The sequence below is a fragment of the Bufo gargarizans genome, chromosome 2 (genome assembly GCF_014858855.1).
Source record: "Bufo gargarizans isolate SCDJY-AF-19 chromosome 2, ASM1485885v1, whole genome shotgun sequence".
NCBI lineage: Eukaryota > Metazoa > Chordata > Amphibia > Anura > Bufonidae > Bufo > Bufo gargarizans.
Genome location: NC_058081.1, coordinates 163753647 through 163775651, shown reverse-complemented (window position 1 = coordinate 163775651; position 22005 = coordinate 163753647). Strand labels below are relative to the sequence as shown.

Genomic DNA, 22005 nt, shown 5'->3' with positions numbered 1-22005 from the left:
AGCCTGTGTCACATGGCCTGTTATAGATGGGGCATACAGCCTTACCATCTCTCCCACTGCCGGAGTGATCTCACTATGGAGGTATGTGGGAGCTTGGCTGTAAGTTGTATCTTAGCACCTCTCAGACCGTGTTCACACTCCGTAGGTAGTGGTAGGAACCCACGCCACGCTGAAATACCTTGACGGTGGTGCAAAAGGGCTCCTTTGTGGTCCTGACTGGAATACATTGGCTAAAGTCTCAGTTCTTAACATCAGCCTGAGGGATTGGCCAGTGTTGTCAGCAGGGCCGTTTCTAGGGGCGGGCGGGACGGGCGGCCGCCCGGGGCGCTGTCAGCAGCAGGGGGCGCCCGTTGAAGTAAAAAAAAAAAAAAAAAATCGTTATGAAGGTAAATGATCGGGCGGCCGGCCGGCGGCGCCCCTCATGCTGAGCCTCCTGAGCGGCCGGCTCTGCAGACTGCTGAGTTATTAGTGTAGCGTGGCCGAGCTCTGTTCGGTCCGGCCCGGGGTACAGGAGCATTTGTTTCTTGTACCCGGCCGGACTGAAAGGAAGTGCACACTAAGTGAGCACTTCCTGTCAGCCGGGTACAGGAAACAAAAGCTCCTGTACCGCGGAGCGAACAGAGCTCGGCCACGCTACATTAGAGGTGACAAGGGGGAGGAAATGAGAGTGAGGGGGGGGGGAGTAGAATGAGACTGAGAGTGACAAGAGGGGGGGGGGGGGAGTAGTAGAATGAGAGTGACAAGAGGGGGGGGGGGAGTAGTAGAATGAGAGTGACAAGAGGGGGGGGGGAGTAGTAGAATGAGAGTGACAAGAGGGGGGGGGAGTAGTAGAATGAGAGTGACAAGGGAGGGGGGGGAGTAGTAGAATGAGAGTGACAAGGGGAGGGGGGGGAGTAGTAGAATGAGAGTGACAAGGGGGGGGGGAGAAGAGAGTGACAAGGGAGGGGGGGGAGAAGAGAGTGACAAGGGAGGGGGGGGGGAGAGAGTGACAAGGGGGGGGGGAGAAGAGAGTGACAAGGGGGGGGGGAGAAGAGAGTGACAAGGGGGGGGGGAGAAGAGAGTGACAAGGGGGGGGAGAAGAGAGTGACAAGGGGGGGGGGAGAGAAGAGAGTGACAAGGGGGGGGGAGAAGAGAGTGACAAGGGAGGGGGGGGAGAAGAGTGACAAGGGAGGGGGGGAGAAGAGAGTGACAAGGGAGGGGGGGGGGAGAAGAGAGTGACAAGGGAGGGGGGGGGAGAGAGTGACAAGGGAGGGGGGGGGGGAGAAGAGAGTGACAAGGGAGTCCGCAGAGCCAGACTGCAGCCAGAGACCAGATCATCTAATTATCCTGGTGGTAAGTAGACAATGCAATATGTGTATTATTTAATTGTTTAGTTATTAATACTACATTTTGCGGACCGCACATTGCCGGCACTAAGAGAATATGCCTATTCTTGTCCGTTATTGGGGACAAGAATAGGACATGTACTATTTTTTTTCAGGTTCGGAATTGCGGATCCGGGTCCGCAATTCCGGATCTGATAAGGGGGGGGCGGGGGTGCCAATTTTTATCTTGCCTAGGGCGGCAAAAATCCTTGCACCGGCCCTGGTCAGACTTACTGACGTCACGCGCCTGCTCCTCCCACTAGGCGGCGCAGGCGCGTGACATACAGTGACTGAGTGAGCGCCGCACTGCCTGCCTGTTACCGCCCGCCCTGAGCCCCTGAGCAGTGCTGATGCCTGCTGTGAGGCGAGTGATGGTCTGGGGGGGGGCATTAATTACAATGGGGGGATGGGGGTTATTACAATGGGGGGGCATTAATTACAATGGGGGGAATTAATTACAATGGGGGGGGGCCACTGTGGGAGACATGAAAATGGGGGCCACTGTCACTGTGGGGGACATTAAGTTTAATAAGGATCACTATGGACATTATTTAGAATGGAGGCTGCTGTTGGTGTCATTACTTATTATAACTGTATAATGTCTGATAGGCCTAGTCCTGAGCTGAGTTATATTACCCTGCCCATGCCCTGTATAATAATGTACCCATCCCTGATACCCCTAGTTATATTACCCCGCTGGAGTAATATAACTAAGGGGTATCAGGGTACATTATTATACAGGGCAGGGTAATATAACTCAGGACTAGGCCTATCAGACATTATACAGTTATAATGACATCCACAGCAGCCTCCATTCTAAATAATGTCCATAGTGATCCTTATTAAAAATAATGTCCCCCCACAGGCAGGCAGTGCGGGCGGCGGCGCTCACTCACTGTACCTCACGCACTGCGTGACGTACTGTTACCGGGGGGGGGGGGAGTTTTTTTGACACTCGCCCTGAGAGAAATTTTACCTAGAAACTGCACTGGTTGTCAGTTACATATCATTGTGGTGCACCTTCTGCAGCAAAATAGCCTCTGGCCACAGTGCATCTCACCAATGCATGGCAAAAATGTGGATTCTCCTGTGTATGCCAGTAGATTTGTTGCCACATTAAAGGGGTTGTCTGAGTTATTTTTTTGTTCTATGTTCCTAACTAAGCAAATGTAACAGCTTTCCAATTCACTCACTTTATCTCCAGAGGCTGGTTTCTCAGATTTGACTGAGGGTCACATGACCTGTGATGTCAGCTTCTCTCCCTGCTCTGATAAAGGTCGTTTACAAACCTGTAAACGAGACGTCACTGTGTTGGCCCCCCCCCCTTCACTGCCGTCTACTCTCTGCTAGGAGTCTTAACCCCTTCAGCTGCACAGCTCTGCAGGCAGTGAGGAGACAATGCTGGGCACTGGAGCTGACAGACTAGAGAGAGCATTGCACAAGAAGGTAGAGTGAAGATGCTGTGTGTATTAGCAGTGTCATTATACAGATGCAGGGGCGTAGCTATAGAGGGGGCAGAGGTAGCAGTCGCTACCGGGCCCAGGAGCCTGAGGGGGCCCAAAGACCCTTGTGCCACATAAGAAGACACCGGTATTATGGAAAGTGCATGCTGATCAAGTTACACCCCTTTTTGAAAATTTTTCAATTTTTGCCTCCCTGGCCACAAAGCACTGAGGGAAGAGGGGCACAAGCTGAAATCTTGCACCAGGGCCCATGAGCCTTTAGCTACGCCCCTGTACAGATGGGACATGTAGTCCTACACATACAACATGCTGCAGAGTCTCCCAGCACTCAGGACAGCTCTTGTATCCACTCCCTTAGCAGTGTCATTATACAGCTGGGACTTGTAGTCCTACACATACAACATGCTGCAGAGTCTCCCAGCAGGCAGACATGTCACTCAGGACAGCTCTTGTATTCACTCCCTTAGCAGTGTCATTATACAGCTGGGACTTGTAGTCCTACACATACAACATGCTGCAGAGTCTCCCAGCAGGCAGACATGTCACTCAGGGCAGCTCTTGAATTCACTCCCTGAGCAGTAGCAGGGGGAGCGGGCAGAGATTGTCTTTATTGCATGTAAACAAAGGGCCAGAAAAGAATCAGGGAAATGAGGAAATATATATTATTATTTTTTGCATAAAACTTGCTTAGCTCAGTTATATATCAGATTTTCTGTGCTATATATTTTTTTTCCATAACTCGGACAACCCCTTTAAAGGGGTTCTGCAGTTCTTTTTAAAGGGAACCGGTCACCTCCCAAAACCATCCCAAGCCGCCAGCAGTACCTGCGTGTAGCCAGCAGCGCGTTTCTGATGATGCCTTTCTTCCTGAAGGTAGATGCAGCAAAAGTACTGAAAACGTTGTTTTATCCCCTGCCCGCCGCGCTTCTCCACACATGCTTGAAATCACGGAGGCAGCGGCCTCCTTGCTTCAAGTCACGGTAACCACGCCACCTTCCCTGCCCCTTTGCTGTGACTGATAGCCGGCAGTTTGGCTGGTTTTGCCGATCTCTCTGCATAAGCGCTGTCAGTCACAGCGAAGGCGCAGGGAAGGTGGCGTGGTTACCATGACTTGAAGCACGGAGGACGCTGCCTCCGTGATTTCAAGCATGTGTGGAGAAGCGCGTCGGCAGGGGATAAAACGTTTTCAGTACTTTTGCTGAATCTGTCTTCAGGAAGAAAGGCATCATCAGAAACACACTGCTGGCTACACGCAGGTACTGCTGGCGGCTTGGGATGGTTTTGGGAGGTGACAGGTTCCCTTTAACTGATGATCTATCCTCCCTAGTGTAGGACCCCCGCTGTTCACATGCTGATGATCTATCCTCCCTAGTGTAGGACCCCCGCTGTTCACATGCTGATGATCTACCCTCCCTAGTGTAGTACCCCCGCTGTTCACATGCTGATGATCTATCCTCCCTAGTGTAGTACCCCCGCTGTTCACATGCTGATGATCTATCCTCCCTAGTGTAGGACCCCCGCTGTTCACATGCTGATGATCTATCCTCCCTAGTGTAGTACCCCCGCTGTTCACATGCTGATGATCTATCCTCCCTAGTGTAGGACCCCCGCTGTTCACATGCTGATGATCTACCCTCCCTAATGTAGGACCCCCGCTGTTTACATGCTGATGATCTACCCTCCCTAATGTAGGACCCCCGCTGTTTACATGCTGATGATCTATCCAGAACTCCATGATTTGTTAAAAACACATTTTGAGAACGGTTGAGAATGTCTTTGGTAATTTCCACACACATTCCCCAAAAAGGAATATTGCCAAAAACTCAGGGACCACTGGCAGAAATGTGTCACCTGTTCACCCAGGGCTGCAGAGTAACCAGGAGGCTGCTCTCTGCACCCCACCGATTCTGGGGTGCCTCACTGCCCTGTAATGTGCAGCACGTGCATACTGTTTATTAGCATAAGAATAACAGCTGACTGACAGAAGCCATCCGGCCACAACTGAGGGACGCATGCGCAAGCCTTCACTTAGCTCGCCCCCTACACGTAACTTGTGTGCCTATTAATTCCTCGAAGCGATAGCCCCCTCAGTGTCCGCACAATGTATGGCTTATACATGGCCCGGGCGCCCACGTGCCCACCCTGAAGACCGGAGACTATTTGCAACAGCGGAGGGTTCTCACGGTCTGGTTACCACGGCAACGCGGTTCCTGGCCGAGCCTCAAGTGCCAGAGGAAGTGACGACAGGGGATTGGCTGTTGTTGGGACACGTGACCCGCGGGGCCGCAGTATAGACAGTGTTGTGACAGTCGAGAGACAGTGAGGAGGGTGGCGGGGTCAGTCGGGTGACAGCGGGCGCTGAGCTGGCGGTGTGCACCGGGCAGGACGGACGCTCACTCAGTGACTTGTCTTTCCGCTGAGAAGTTGATGAGTGCAGGCTCCCGAGTCCCCCCTAACTTCCCATGTCCCAGCTGGGCTCTCATGGTCCGGGCAGTTGCCCCTCGCATTGAGGCCAGGGGGAGAGGAGGACAGGAGGGGGCCCCACAGTACCACACAGGGGAGATGGTGCAGCGGATCGAGCCTTGGGAAGGCGTTTGGCAGAGCCTGGGTTACATGTAGCGGTGACGATGCTGTAAAAGCTGCCGGGAGAGGGAGGATGGCCGTGGGATTAGCTCGGGTGGGGGACGCAGGGCCAGGTCACTAGTGGGCAGCGGGACTACACCATTGTGAGCGGAGGTCACCTGACCGATCAGTGCGATCGCTTATTGATTAACTGGAGTGACAATGTGTCAGCTGTGACCTGGGGGAGGGGGCAGGAATCAGCTGTGTGCATGGCAGGGTCCGCCTTGTAGGCACTCGCCAGACGTGACCCTGTCAGGTGAGTCACCCGCTGATCACACAGCCCGCGGGCTCCTCTCGTCTGGTGCCGCTGTGTGTGATGCTGGGGAGAGCAGTTTATAAATAGGCCGGGTGAGCAGTGTGGGCACTGGGCAGCGAGTGCCAGCTGAGAGGGGGGCTTCGGGCCTGATGTGCGGCCGGGACACTGGTTCTCCTCGGCTCCTTCTACCAGACAGTGCCCCCTGAGGGAGGAGGACTCCAGCATGAGATCTGCCTGTGACACCGCCGAGAGGATGAAGCCAGACAGAGGTAACCACGGCCTGTGTGGCCCAGCATCAGCCCTCTGTGTGCCCCTGTCAGGTCCTTGTCTGCTGCTGTGTCGTACAGTACATTGGAGAAGTAGTTACTGGCATCTGCCACTAGGGCATGGGCATATGTCCTGTGTATGGGGCCCCTGGGCATGGGATCCAGCCTTCCCTTTGTTCCTGAAGTTCTTGCTTTATGATATTACTGTACAGGCGGCTGCCTCTTCTCTCCTTCCTATACATTGTACCTGTACAGGCGGCTGCCTCTTCTCTCCTTCCTATACATTGTACCTGTACAGGCGGCTGCCTCTTCTCTCCTCCTTTATACACTGTAGCTGTACAGGTGGCTGCCTCTTCTCTCCTCCTTTATACACTGTACCTGTACCAGCGGCTGCCTCTTTTCTCCTCCCTATACGTTGTACCTGTACAGGCGGCTGCCTCTTCTCTCCTCCCTATACACTGTACCTAGACAGGTGGCTGCCTCTTCTCTCCTCCCTATACACTGTACCTAGACAGGTGGCTGCCTCTTCTCTCCTCCCTATACACTGTACCTGTACAGGCGGCTGCCTCTTCTCTCCTTCCTATACATTGTACCTGTACAGGCGGCTGCCTCTTCTCTCCTTCCTATACATTGTACCTGTACAGGCGGCTGCCTCTTCTCTCCTCCTTTATACACTGTAGCTGTACAGGTGGCTGCCTCTTCTCTCCTCCTTTATACACTGTACCTGTACCAGCGGCTGCCTCTTTTCTCCTCCCTATACGTTGTACCTGTACAGGCGGCTGCCTCTTCTCTCCTCCCTATACACTGTACCTGTACAGGCGGCTGCCTCTTCTCTCCTCCCTATACACTGTACCTAGACAGGTGGCTGCCTCTTCTCTCCTCCCTATACACTGTACCTGTACAGGCGGCTGCCTCTTCTCTCCTTCCTATACATTGTACCTGTACAGGCGGCTGCCTCTTCTCTCCTTCCTATACATTGTACCTGTACAGGCGGCTGCCTCTTCTCTCCTTCCTATACATTGTACCTGTACAGGCGGCTGCCTCTTCTCTCCTCCCTATACACTGTACCTAGACAGGTGGCTGCCTCTTCTCTCCTCCCTATACACTGTACCTAGACAGGTGGCTGCCTCTTCTCTCCTCCCTATACACTGTACCTAGACAGGCGGCTGCCTCTTCTCTCCTCCCTATACACTGTACCTAGACAGGCGGCTGCCTCTTCTCTCCTCCCTATACACTGTACCTAGACAGGCGGCTGCCTCTTCTCTCCTCCCTATACACTGTACCTAGACAGGCGGCTGCCTCTTCTCTCCTCCCTATACACTGTACCTGTACAGGCGGCTGCCTCTTCTCTCCTCCCTATACAGTGCGCAGAGGTATATAGATATGTCACCTGCTATGATGAAACAGTGGGATGTATTACCGCCACATACAGTCAGTTCTGTCTGTAGCATTCCTCAGGGGCCCTCTTTGTCATCACATGTATTGTTATGGGGGTGACGCTGTAGTGTGTGGGTCTTTGTCTCGTTGGATTGTATGTATCTATCTTTATCCACTAAATGTGATTAGCACACCAGTGTGACGGTATTGTTGCGGTGTGTTATTTTGGCTTTGATTTTCTCCACAATCCCCACAGACAATGGCGCCCCTCCTCATCCTGGGCACACATTGGAATGATTAGTGTGGTCCCCGACAGCCCAGGCTCCCCAGAACAGTCAGGCTTTTCTTCACAGGGTGTCGAGTTACTTGTGATTGGCCGGCCGGTGAGGGGTTAAGCTGATGAATAGCTGAGCTGGCAGGTTGTGGAGTATTCTGAGGAGCAGCTGATCTGTACAAAAGCGAGCTTGTCTGGAGTCCATGGAGATCACGTTACACCGGTGAAAACTTGTGTATCTCCCCAATCTCCCACTCCATAAATAACCTGCTGGGGTCCTCACCGCAGCCTCCCGCGGGACTGCCACATGAAATGGGCTTTGGCGGTGCGCTGCCTTCGCTCAGGGATTTCCACAGTCCTTCATATTTCAGGCGTTCGCAGCCCCTTTGTCTCCCTGTGCATGCCATGACATTGTTGTTGGAGGACTGTTGCGTAATAGGTGCGTAAAGAGGGTATTATTTAGAAATGTTCCAGCCGGTGTTAACACTTATGCCCCATTCATCTTATTGTGTGCACAGATGTCTCCAACAATAAGGAGCCTTTCTCAGCTTTCGGAGGTGCGGCAGCCCAGCGTTTCCTCGGGGCATATTGAGAGCAGCTTATAAATAGTGCCGGGCTATAAATATTCGGGGTAATGTGACCGGTCCTGTATCAGGCCGTGGTTGGCGAGTGTTCCCATCCAAGCCCTGGATCACCTTGTCAGTAGCCAGTGTTTCTCCCAGTTCCCCCATACGTGCGCACCCTCAGCCGAGCATGCCTGTGTTCTCCATAGGGGGTAAGCACACTATACAAATAAAATGCTTGACCAGTTACAATTTAATTTTTTTATTTTTTTTTTACAAATTTTCCCCTCAGATGGCTGTACCCCTGGAGAAGTCTATACTCGCTTGCTCTGTACCGCACTGATTTGCGGCAGCTAATGACTGGCTTCAGCAGCGACGTGTCCCCAAGTGCCATATTACCCAGCAGTTTCCGTGGTCAGACCCCCAGCGACCAGTCGGTTATCCCCTATCCTATGGTTAGGGGGTAACTTCTAAACCAAGCACAACTCCTTTAAGGGTATGTCCACACGTGGTTGACAATACAGCTGAAAAGTCTGTACAATGCTGTGGATTTGCAACCCGACAACGGCATATCCACAGCTTCATGTGTGAATATAGCCTTACATAGTGGTAGACCCAACAGCTGTGTCCCCCTGCTCCACTATGAACATGTTCTTCAGTGAGGAGGGGGAGTAAACGCCTCCAGGCACTTTTGGCGGTTTCTATGAACGCTCGTTAGCGATTAACTTTAGGACTCTCAGCCTGCGTAAAGGACCCTTTCTAATTTCACAGGAGATAGCCCACTTCTGGAGGTGTCTGATAGAAGCTTTCTGTGTCCTCCCTTTTTGAAAATGCGGACACTTGTGGCCAAACACACACTTTTAGGCCCCTTGCAGACGAGCGTGTCCGGATGCGTTGCGAATGTGTTCAGTGAAAAATGCTCGATTTCGCAAGCAAAGTCATTCCGTTTTGCCTCCTATCGCGTTCAGTTTTTATCACGCGGGTGCAATGCGTTTTGCGTCATGCACCCGCGCGGAAAACTCGCTCGCCTGCAAGGGGCCTTAGGCTACGTTCACGCTAGCGCTAGACATCGCTAGTAGGGAGCAGCCTGCTGGAGATGTCTGGATCCGGTATTACCAGTAGCTAGCTGCCTGAAGGCGCGTCGGACCCATTAACAATCAGGGGAACCGGCGGAGATCCGGCCGCAACCTGGCAAATATGCCAAGAATCGGCCAGACTAAAACCGTTTTCCGGGTTGCAGCCGGATCTCCGCCGGCCCCCATTATAGCGAATGAGGCCGGCGGGTGTCAGATGGTGTCTGGCAATGCGGGATCCAGACTTCTCCAGCAGGGAGCAGCCTGCCGGCGATGTCTAGCGCTAGTGTGACACTAGCCTTAGTTGCCCATAGCAACCAGATTCCACCTTTCATTTTTCAGAGCTGCTTTAGAAGATAAAAGGTGGCAACTAAGCCAGTTCTACTTTACACCAGTTCCGATAACTCTCCCCCATAGTTCATGCCTCTTTTATACCCACAGAGGAAGAGTTATCATCCCCTTACACCACTTTTCCGGTCTCAAATAATCAGTCTCTGGGTTCGGGACTCTTTAAATGTCATTTTTCCTAAATCTAGGTGCATGCTGTGTTTCTACACCGTCCTAGTCACTTTTCATAAAGGGGCCTGGGCCATCGCTCCTGGCACATTTATCGTCATGTATGCCAGTTTTCTGGGCACAAGACTGCCAGAGGATACGCTTAATGTATGACTAAGTGTGCAGCGGTTTTGATAAATGCCCCCATATATTTCCTGGTACCTCTGTAGCGTAGTCACTCATTGGCAGTTATTTCCTATGCGAGCTCATGCCCAGGTGTCATGGCCAGTACAGGCTTCAACTGCGGCCTAGTAGAGGATGGAAGGTAATCTGAAGCCTACCTGAAACCAACATATTAGGGGGGTACATTTGTTAAAAAGGGTTTTCCTGAAGTGGGCAGACCTTTAGACCTGCCGTCTGCGCAGGAAAATTGCCTTATGATTTATGATAAATATTTGCCCTTTTAGGGCCCTTTTACACAGACTGATAGTCATATGAGATTCCTGATCATTTACCTGTCAGTCTGCTGCTGATCAGCCGACATTGGGCAAACAGGGATGTGCTGCTGACAAACTGCGGACAGCACTGCTACATATAGTGGGCAATAATCGGGAATGAATGTTCCATTGCTGATCATTGCCCACTTTATCCGTTGGCCCATCTCATACATTGGGAGCATATCACTAGGCTATGCCCCCAATGTCTGATAGGTGTGGGGCCCCATAGGTGGGACTCGCACCTATCTCTAAAAGGGAGTCTGCAAAGTAAAAGAGAGCGTCGCGCTCTGCTATTTTAGGAAGTCCCTTAGAAATGAATGGGAAGTGCACCGCACACGCACAGCCACTGCTCCATTGGACTGGCAGAAATGGCTGAGCCAGCTCTCGGCTATTTTCAGCAGTCCCATACAAATGAATGGAGGGTGGCTGCGTATGTGCGGTCTGCTGTCCTGCACTTCTTGGGCGCCGCCCCGTACCGATCAGACGTTGGTGGCATATCCTAGCAATATTCCCCTATTGTATGAGATGGTCCAACCCCTTTCTTTAACATGGGCCAGAGACGGTCCCAAGTGCAGATCCACATTATATAAATTGATTGGCGCTTGTTTAAAGGGACTTTCACATAATTAGATTCAAAGTGAACGGGGGATAAACAATCATTATTACGATTGTTCATCACCCATTCATTCAACAAAACGGTGTTTGTTCGGTTGTTCTGTGACGCCCTAGGGCTACCTGCACACCTTGCAGATCACATGCTGTTTTTCTGCACAAAAAGTGTATGAGATTAGGCAAATCTCGTGTACGCTTTGCTTTTTTGAATTTAGAAATCTGCAGCATGTCAGCTGTGTTTGCGATTTTTGGTACGGATTTTACCCTTTTTTAATGCAGATTTGCGCAGATCTCGCGCTTGCATCAAATCCTCAAGCGACACATGTGGTTTTGTGTGTGGAAATGTCCAGAAATCTGCATGGAAATTCATGTGGACAGCCTCACACGGGCCGGTGATCGCGAGCAAGTATTCGTATGAACGTTTCTTCCCAATATTGGCCTGATTTTAAACTGGTGTAAGGGGCTTGGGCCACGTTCACATCTCCGGCGGAGAACAGCCTGCTGGAGTTCACCACATCCTACAGATCACCACCAGAGGGATCTGGCCACGTACTGGTATAATTGCTGGATGTAAACCGTTGCATGCAACGGTTTATGGTCCCGCCGCTAGCCACCATTTGTGCTTGATCAGCTTTCCGCAGATGAAAGCGAGGCTTTACTCCAGGAGCCAGCATTTTACTGATCACTGCATTTATAAACTGGACACTCTTTGGAGAACCCAGGCACATCTTTAGGGCTCTTGCCCACGAGCCTAAGGCTACATGCACACGACCGTTATGTGTTATGCGGTCTGCAAAACATGGATGACGTCTGTGTGCGTTCCGCAATTTGCAGAACTGCACGGACAGCCATCAATATAACTGCCTATTCTTGTCCGCAGAATAGGACAGGTTATATTTATTTTATTTATTTTTTTGCATCTTTTGCGGCCCCATAAAAGTGAATGGGTCCGCATCCGAGCCGCCGTGTGCATGAGGCCTAAGGGTCCTGTGCCACAGACAGCAAATTGCGGTCCCACGGGCACTGGCCATTTGTGGATGCAAACCCATAGACTTCAATGGGTTCGCAATCCGCAACATACGACTGCGGAGACCTGGATGGGAAGCCCATGTAAGCGCTTCATAGTGCTTCCATGGTCTTCCTATCCGTGCCTCCGCTCCGCTAAACATAGGTGAAGTCCTATCTTTGGTCTTAGGCCTCATGCACACGACCGTTTTTTTTTTTTTTTTAAGGTCCGCAAAAACGGGGTCTGTGATCCGTGACCGTTTTTTCGTCCGAGGGTCTTCCTTGATTTTTGGAGGATCCACGGACATGAAAAATGGGGGGGAAAAAAAATCAAAGTCAATTTTGCCATTGAAATGATAGGAAAAAAACGGACACGGATCACGGACACGGATGACAATCTTGTGTGCATCCGTGATTTTTCACGGACCCATTGACTTGAATGGGTCCGTGAACCGTTGGCCGTGAAAAAAATAGGACAGGTCCTATTTTTTTTCACGGCCAGGAAACACGGATGCGGCTGCCAAACGGTGCATTTTGATATATATATATATATTTTTTTTCCACGGACCCATTGAAAGTCAATGGGTCCGCGAAAAAAAACGGAAAACGGCACAACGGCCACGGATGCACACAACGGTCGTGTGCATGAGGCCTTATGCTGCAGATTGCGAACCCATTTAAGTCAACAGTTTTATGGTCCGCAGTACAGGCATAAGCCCCTAGGGGAAGGGGCTTCTTCCCCACTTATTTCCAGGCAGAGCCCTCTCATAAAGGATCTTTATTTTGCTTTCTTCCTCTGCGCTGGGCTTCATTAAAGCCTCCCCATAGCTGATCCCACCTCCTCCCCCTACTCGCAGAGAAGTCTGAGCTGTGTTTTCTTTCTATCCGCCTGCATATTTAACATAGATACGCCGAAAATAGCACAGGCCTTGTGCTCTGATCTTCAAGGATTCTCGCTAAGACGTGTGTAGGTTTTCAGGTTTAGTCGGTGTCGGTAGATGCTGTCCTTTGGTAACCAGACCCACGCTGCATGGACTGCTGTTTACATGAAACAGATGACTGTTGCGTAAGGCAGAAAGTTTCCTGACGGCTTCTTGTCTCCATTGTTCTGCGCCTGACTCCTGACCATCCTGTAGGTCACCGCTTCTGACCGATGGTACAATTTCATTCTGTGCTTGGAAGGATCTGTACAGAGATAAAACGGCCTAGACTCTGTCCTAGTGTACAAAAGGTACAGACAAGGCCAGAATATGGAAGCTTCTGATGGTCTGCTGTCCCCAATATGTTTACCGGCTATGGACACATCCGGGGAGGCTATTATACTACGTTAAGGGTCCTTTGCACTGGCCTTTTTTGGGGGGGAGATTTATCAAACGGGTGTAAAGGAAAACTGGCTTAGTTGCCCATGGCAACCAATCAGATTTAAGAATTCCGTTATGGATTCTGCTACCACGGACCATAACGTATAGTGTGTTGTAGCGGAATCCATAACAGACATCTTAGATAACCTGAACCTTGTACGCCAGACTTGAAAACAGAAGTTCGCTCATCCCTACGGCTACTTTCGCACTAGCGTTTTTTTGCGGATCCGTCATGGATCTGCAAAAACGCTTCCGTTGCAATAATACAACCGCATGCATCCGTCATGAACGGATCCGTTTGTATTATGTCTTCTATAGCCATGACGGATCCGTCTTGAACACCATTGAAAGTCAATGGAGGACGGATCAATTTTCTATTGTTTCAGTGAAAACGGATCCGTCCCTATTGACTTACATTCTATATCGGGATGGATCCGTCGTGCTCCGCACCACATCGCGGACAGTAAAATGCTGCTTGCAGCGTTATTCTGTCCGCGATAGGGACGCAAATCAAACGGAACGGAATACATTTTGGAGCATTCTGTTCCGTTCAGTTTTGTCCCCATTGACGATGAATGGAGACAAAACTGAAGCGTTTTCTTCCGCTATTGAGATCCTATGACGGCTCTCAATAGCGGAATTGAAAACGCTGATGTGAAAGTAGCCTTACACTAGTGTTTTCTCCTTTTACATTTGTATCCTATAGAGAAGGTGATGGGGAAAACTGCTGAAAAATAGACAAAAATCACAGTAGCAAAAAAAAAGCGGCCATACACATTCAATAAGCAAGTGTTCCTTCACGACAATCTGCTGATCGCTGGCGGAGGAGACTGGTGCATTTACATGTAGTGATCGCTAATGCCATCGCTCTTCCCCACACGATCTGCTGCCGGTAAACAATCGCCATTCGCTCATTCATCAGGTAATCGGTGGTTTATTTACACCACCTGATCATCGCTAACTAGCGTTACTATGAACGGCCCTTGTAAAGGACCCTTAAGGCCCCTTTCACACGGGCGAGAATTCCGTGCGAGTGCAGTGCGTGAGGTGAATGCATTGCACCTGCAACGAATCCGGACCCATTCTCTCTTTAATAGGGCTGTGTACATGAGCGGTGATTTTCATGCATCACTGGTGCGTTGCGTGAAAATCGCAGCAAGCTCTGCACTCGCACAGAAAAATTGTGCACTTTCCCGCAACGCACCTGCATCTTTTCCCACAACGCCCGTGTGAAAGAGGCCTAAGTGTATTCATTGGGGAAAGCCACTGCCAGACACTTCTGGGAGAAGCTTATTTCCTGAAAGAACAAAAGGATCAGGCAGAGATATTAACTTTACCCTGTCCTCCCCTCCCCCGACATCACCTGTCTGGGAGAGTCAGGAGCTCCCCACTCACATTAGACCGCCAGTTGCCGTTCCCGGTGGGATTGGCCGACGTTAACGTGTGTTGGAGCCTGTAGCTGCACAAGAGATCTTCGGTGACCTCCAAGTATAATCCCCTCGGTTGAATACAGGTAAAAAACTCCAAAAATTAAAATATCGTGCAGAGTTCATTTGTTTCAGTAATGCAACGTAAAAGGTGAAACTAACATGAGACTCATTACATCTAAAGCGAGATATTTCAGGCCGTTATTTGGTATAATTTGGATGATTATGGCTTATAACTTATGAAACCCCAAAGTCACAATCTCAGGTCCCCTTTGCTCAGTGGGTATGGATTAATTAGCTGACTAGAGGGTGACACTTTGGGCCTAGAATACTGAACCTTTTCACAAAATTCCAATTTTAAGCTGCATTACTGCAATAAATGGACTTTTGCACAATATTCAAATTTTTTGAGTTTCACCTGTGTATATGCCTTCCCAGAAAAGGTGACTGTTCAAGGCTGAACCCGAGCTGTGGCCTTCACTTCTTAGAATTTGCAGCAGTTTATAGCGTAGGCCTTGTGATAATACTATTATCATGAACGTTAATGAATACTAAAGTGCTGAAAAAATAATAGATATGAAAAGGCCGTAAGACTCCCTGCACACGGTGCCGATCCGTATGCAGAACAGCATCGAAAGTGCGATTAAATCCACATAGTTTATTATAAAAACCCAACTGAATTGTGTGGAGAAAATCACTATACATACGGTGTGCAGATAGCTTTAGGGCAAATTTGTACATCCATTTTTTTTTTTTTGGCCGTTTTTCAAGTCCTACAGAGAAGTCTAAAAAAAATCCCATACCGGGGCATGCAGCACTAAAAAAAAAACGAAGAAGCCACTGACCCACTAAATGCTGTGTATGTAGACTTTTCAGTGTTTTGTAGTACTCTGTAATATTTTAGTATGTTTTGGCCCCGGTGTTTTTGAGCTAAAACATTGAAAAACTCCAATGAAAATGCCACACAAGCAAAAACGCATAAATGGATGCGAGTCCTTCATTAAAGGGATACTTCCATTAGGCAGCAGTGTGTGTGTGTGTGTGTATATAGTGTCATTTCTGCGATTGATATTCCACAGTGCTGCAGGAGGATGCTCTTAAAATATCATAAATAAGGGTACTTTCACACTAGCGTTATTCTTTTCCGGCATTGAGTTCCGTCCTAGGGGCTCAATACCGGAAAAGAACTGATCAGTTTTATCCCCATGCATTCTGAATGGAGAGCAATCCGTTCAGGATGTCTTCAGTTCTGTCTTTTTGACTGATCAGGACGGATATAATACCGCAGCATGCTGCGGTATTATCGCCGTCCAAAATTCCAGAACACTTGCCGGAATGCCGGCATTTTTTCCCATTGACATGCATTAATGCCGGATCCGGCCCCAAGTGTTCTAGCAAAACGGATCCGGCATTGCGGTCTGCACATGCTCAGACCACAAAAATTAAAAAATAAATAAATGCCGGATCTGTTTTTCCAGATGAGACAGATCCGGCATTTCAATGAATTTGTCATACGGATCAGGATCCTGATCCTTCTGACAAATGCCATCAGTTTGCATACATTTTGATGGATCCGGCAGGCAGTTCCGGCGACGGAACTGCCTGCTGGAATCCTCTGCCACAAGTGTGAAAGTACCCTAAGGCTGGGTTCACACCTGAGCGTTTTACAGCGCGTTCCTACGCGCTGTAAAACGCACAACAGGCAAGAACCAATGATTCCCTATGGGAATGGTTCTCACCTGGGCGTTTTACAGCACGTACGATCGCGCTGTAAAACGCCCGACGCTCAAACAAGTGCTTGAGCTTTTTTTTGGGCGTTTGTCGCGCGTTCCCGCACATAGAAATTCGGGAACGCGCGACAATGTGTGAACGCCAGTCTCTGTATGCGCGGTTGTAAACGCCCGTACAATCGCGCATACAGAGTGCTCGTTTCAGAACGCTCAGGTCTGAACCCAGCCTAAGGTGTATCCTCCTTCAGTCTGTGTGCCTAAACCGAAATTTACTCTGGCTTATAGCTGACAGTAAGGCCCCCTTTCACATGAGCAAGAATACCACACGGGTGCAATGCGTGATGCGAACACATTGCGCTCGCACAGAATCCGGACCCATTCATTTAAATGGGTCTGTGTACATGAGCGGTGGTTTACACGCATCACTTTTGCATTGCGTGAAAATCGCAGCATGCTCTATATTCTGCGATTTCCAATGCTGGCCCCATAGAAGTGAATGGGGCTGCAATTTTCACAGATGGTTGCTATGAGATGTTGTTTGTAAACATCCAGTTTTTTTTTATCACGCGCGTGCAAAACACAGTAAACCGCATTGCACCCGTGCAATAAAAACTGAACTGAACGCATCCAGACATAATCCGGACACGCTCGTCTGCAAGGGGCCTAAATGTTCCACGGCTGATGGCTCCACCTACAGCACAGCACCATTTGAAAAGTCGCGAGGGTGGCATACTTTCTTTTTGATGGTATTATGCCTTAAAAAATGATAGAAATTGTCCAAGATCATGCACACAAAACATATATATTTAGCACAGCCCTGTCTGCTGTAGATCAGACGTGTAAGGCATGTCCTGTATATGTGCCATAAATGTCTTATCTTTTGTGGACACACAGAATATATAGTTTGGAGGCGCTCTGAGTACCGCCATATAGTACTCCATGCAGTACTAGTTTGAAAGGGAGAGTGGTTGTGATCTGGCATGTCAGTTTATTATTTTTTTTGCTGGGTTTTATAATGAATTCCACTGAAACGGGCATCAGGGGGTCTGTGAGGATAATAAACCCCTAAAGGGGGCTGTATTCCTGCTGTTGTAGAAAGCCATATTGTGGCTCTGTACACACTAGTGCTTCACTGATGGGTCACTTTTTCAACAAATCTTAAATGAGTTGTCCCATCTGGACATTTACAAGGATCAGCAACCTCCGGTTCTGAAACTACAACTCCCAGAATCCTCCTTTCACTTCTGTGGGAGTTACAAGAACAGTCAAGTAAGTGTGCATGCTGGGAGTTGTAGTTTCACAGCCGCTGGAGTGCTGAAGGCTGCTGATCTCTGGCATAGTATATGGCAGGGATTCTCAACCTGCGGCCCTCCAGGTGTTGTAAAACCACAACTCCCAAAATGCCCTGCTGTAGACTGATAGCTGTAGGCTGTTCAGGCATGCTGGGACTTGTATTTTTGTAACATCTGGAGGGCCGCAGGTTGGGCATCCCTGGTATATGGGTATGGACCCTCTAGGACCCACTCCTATCTCATGAACAGGGCCAGCTGTGAATGGAGAGGTGGCTGCACATAATGTGCTATGGAACTTCCAAAAACCGTGAACGAAGAAAGCCGCTCGTGTGAGACCTTTACGTTGGGGGCCCAGTTCTTCATGTCTGGCACCTGCACCTATTGGACATCTATGGCATGTCCTGATGAGAGAACCCCTCTAACAACCTCATTATTCCTGCAGGCAGAGTGTGCGCTCCGGCCGTCAGCAAGGCTCACGGGTTTATCTTTTTATGACTTTGGTGGATGTTCTTGCTCGATATCCTGAACTGGAGCAAATACAGCTGAGTTCACGGGAGGAGAAGCACAAACACACAGCGGCTGCCAAAGAAGCAGGAAGCCATGGAAGCCCTCCCTGACCAATCGCAAGCCTCCGTCTGTTGCTAGGTGCCCCTTTTTTCTCTGCCTGCTTTGTGAAAGGCAAATGTCTTGGAGGAGAAGTTGCTGAGCGTGCTCCCGGAGCTGCGGCTGTAGTCACTCGCACTGTTGTGTACTATGGTAACACAACAAAGGTGTGCAGCATGAGGTTCACTGGACGCCTGTATACCGTATGGGAAGTGCCTCTTGTTTACATAGAGACGTGGGGGTCATCAACATGTGTAGCATAATCCACATACATTGGAAATGGCAAATCTGCTACGATGGCTACATTCACACTTTGCGTTTTCTACAATTTCTAAAACCAGGGCAGAGCAGCCTGCACAATATGTAAAACCCACAGGCTGCAGAGGGCCAAACGGTTGAACGTTTTTATAAAGTCCTACTAGAAAATATTTTTTGCCCAGAATAAGTGCAGTGCAATAAGAAGATAAAGATAACCCTACAGGTGTCCATGGCTTTTAAATCTTGTGATGACTGCTCCCTGGATATGTCACCATTCCTCAGAAGCTAGCTCGAGCTGGACTGTAATTGCTGCTGTGTGCTGACTACTTAGCTGAAGGTGGAGTCGGACAGAAAGCGTCATACAGAACACTGCTGACGCCTTTCATTCGGAAGTTTGTCCTATAAAGTAGTAGTCCTGAATCCTGTGCATAACCTAAAATAATCCCCAAATCGTATTGGTGTATTAGCAGGTTGTGGCTCTGATATTTAGAAGGGAACAAAGAAGTTATTTCATGCAGGTCATTTGGGGCCGCTGCCCTGGGCTCAGCCAGGAGGGGATCTCACAGCTGCTTGGTCCTGCTCATCCGGCCTAAATGGGTGATCTGGCACATCCTGCACAAATCAGGGGACGGCAGCCCGCTGAGGGCAAGGGCAGCCAATTCTGCTTCCTCCACCCAGGGGCTGACTGTAAAACAATATCCATCGGTAACCTGTCTCAGCGCGTGGGAGTATTACTTCTCCTTTACCGTGAGCAGATCTTCTTTTATAATGTGATGGGTATAGGTTTATGGTCCTTGTGTTTATACCTATAGGGCTAGCCGCATGCACTGTAAGGCAGAGGATGGTGTCATTGCACCGCCGCCACAATCTAGACTCCGTGCAGGTAAACTTTAAAGGGATTCCGTCACAATTTTGGACCATTATCTACAGCAGTGTTTCCCAACCAGTGTGCCTCCAGCTGTTGCAAAACTACAACTCCCAGCATGCCTGGACAGCCTTTGGCTGTGTGGGCATGCTGGGAGTTGTAGTTTTGCAACAGCTGGAGGCACACTGGTTGGGAAACACTGATCTACAGTAATACATGAGCAGTACTGCAGGTAAAGCGCGCAGATCACCTTTTTTTTTTTTTCTTTTCCTACTTGCCTCCCGTTCCACCACTGTCAGCGCTCAGGGCTGCCTTGAAATACATTGTCAGGACTGCCATACATGCACGCATGAGCCCTCTCCATTATGTTAGAACAGCCGTCCAGACTGTGCATTTCAGTGCAGCTTTGAGCGCTGACAGCAGGGGAATAGGGGGCAGTAAGAAAGTGAACAAGTTTTACTGCAACTAATAGTCCAGAATTGGGGTGACAGATTCCCTTTAAAGAGGGTGAAGTGGCCCCATGAGTGCCATGGCTTCTACAGCCAGCTCTATGCCAGGAGTGCGAGGTATCGACTGATATTGATGACTACAGATGAGTGAATCGATTCGTCTCATGAGCTCGAGTACTGCACCTTTCCCTGAAGCTGAGAACGCTCCCCCCCTGTCGCTTGATTTACCAGGCCGGATATCTTAGCCAGACCTGACAATCTGGCGCCTGCGCAGTCGCGGAACCAGAGCCTCTGCACTGGTCCATGAGACCTCCAATGAGACAAATCGATTCACTAATCTCCTGAGGATGGGTCATCAATAGCCTGACCCTGCATAACCACCTTCTAAGGTGACCTCTATGTAAACTGATGATTGGCTCATGCCTAGTGCAGGGCCTGAAGGTCACGGCATGACCCAGTCAGCACCAGAATGCATACCAGTCATGTACTCCCCCCTCAGGCCTGTGCTGTACCAAGGGGCGATCGCCATGCTAAAGCACCAATCCTATATGTGTCCTCTTCCTTCTATCAAAGACTCTGTCAAATGAACAAAATTGGGGTTACAAAGAATGAATTGTGTAGAGGGTAAGAAGGTGGCGTTGCTGGTGGCATCCATTCACATGAAATGACATTTTGGCACTGGTTGGGACACTGGAGCCGTGTCCTTGTTTGCGCTGTTATATATATTACATGGCTCCTCCATAAGTTTCCAGCACAATGCTCAGTTCATATAATAATGTGTGCCGTTCCTGGCTGAAGATGGAGGGTCCCGGGCTCTGCATGACTCACAATACTCTGAACAGGCCAGAAGCTCCTCCGAATATCTGCCGGTAGCTTGCTCTTGTATTCCCACTAGTAGCGTACCAGTACAATAAAGTAACAATGTAAAAACCATGTCTCCATCCCACACATTTCTGAAGAATGCTACTTGTCAGTGAATGGAAACCTTATTTAAATTTTGAAGTTAAAACTCCATCCTGACCTAGAGCGCTGGCTGATGTTGGTGGTGTGCATGGAGGAGTGAGGATGCTTGGGTAAGGATATGCTCACATTAACCCCTTAATGACCAGCGATGGCAATAGTGATCCCTCGTCCTGCTACTGTGGAGGAGATCTCGGCATGTAAATGTAGAGCTTCGCCTCCAGTTGACGAGCAGCCGACTGTTGAAGGAGTGTTTCCTTCCTAACCATCTGTAGATGGGCCTTTAGAAGACCCTAACATGGGACGTATTCATATCATTTTGGCTCGGTTTTCTGTTCTGATGATGCTCAGAGGTCCTCTGCATCTTGTGGTTCCTCTATACACGGTCTCTTTTCCGTAAGGTCCCAACACGTTAGACTATTATCGAAAGAACCCAGATTGATGGAGAAAAACCTCGGGACGCGTCATTTTTTGGGCATCTAGGATTTGTAGGCTTTTCCACCTCGCACCTTTTTAATTCCGGATCCTCTTTGCTGCTAACAGTGTGTTTTACTGTCTAAATACCTCGGGGAATAAAATGATTGGATGAGCGGATTAATTACTTCACTCCCCATCCATCTCTAGGATCCACAATTATTCCTCTTGCTCCCTGTAATCCCCCCTGGGGAATTAGTGCGGCTCCTGAGGTTAATACCTCTGTGCCCTGTTTAACTCATTTCTCTTCTGCATCACTCTGCAGCTGGCGCACAATGCCCTGTACGTGGATGTACCAGGGGACCCTGCACAACCGCGCCGTCCACAGATCTCCTCATACTGTATTTACCTGGAAAAGTGCAGTAATTGTGTCCCGTCAGCTTTGTCATTTCTTAGTGGTGCCACCTCCAGCTACATGTGGACAAGCTGTAGTCCATGGTCCTCTATGGAAACATCAATGGCTGTGCCGCCACAGAATTAGGTATTATGACGACTAAGAACGGTTTAGTTCGAAACGCGTCAATGTGCGGGGGTGTGAGATGGTGTCCACGTGATGTAATTTGTTACCGAAAATAAAGACAAAGCAACAGAATCTTCAATAGTGCTGGAACTTTTTGTGTTTAGAATGAGGTATTGTCTCAGTGCTAGAAGCCATCACTGCTCATGACATGCCTATTTAAGTAACTAACTCTATGTTGTGCCTTTCCTTTTATTATTCC

At 49.4% G+C, this 22005-nt stretch overlaps 1 protein-coding gene across 2 annotated transcripts in view; it reads left to right on the top strand.

Moving 5' to 3' along the window:
- Positions 1-4980: 4980 nt before the first annotated feature.
- FAM214A (family with sequence similarity 214 member A) overlaps positions 4981-22005 on the top strand; it is a 56077-nt gene continuing 39052 nt past the window's right edge. Inside the window, exon 1 of one of the 2 annotated variants that reach the window (XM_044279665.1) lies at positions 4981-5974. Coding sequence is in view for 1 of the 2 variants with exons in the window: in XM_044279663.1 (XP_044135598.1) it covers positions 5929-5974 (46 nt within the window). In the remaining variant the exon portion in view is untranslated. The remainder of the gene's footprint in view (positions 5975-22005) is intronic. The other variant, XM_044279663.1, reaches the window with a different exon arrangement.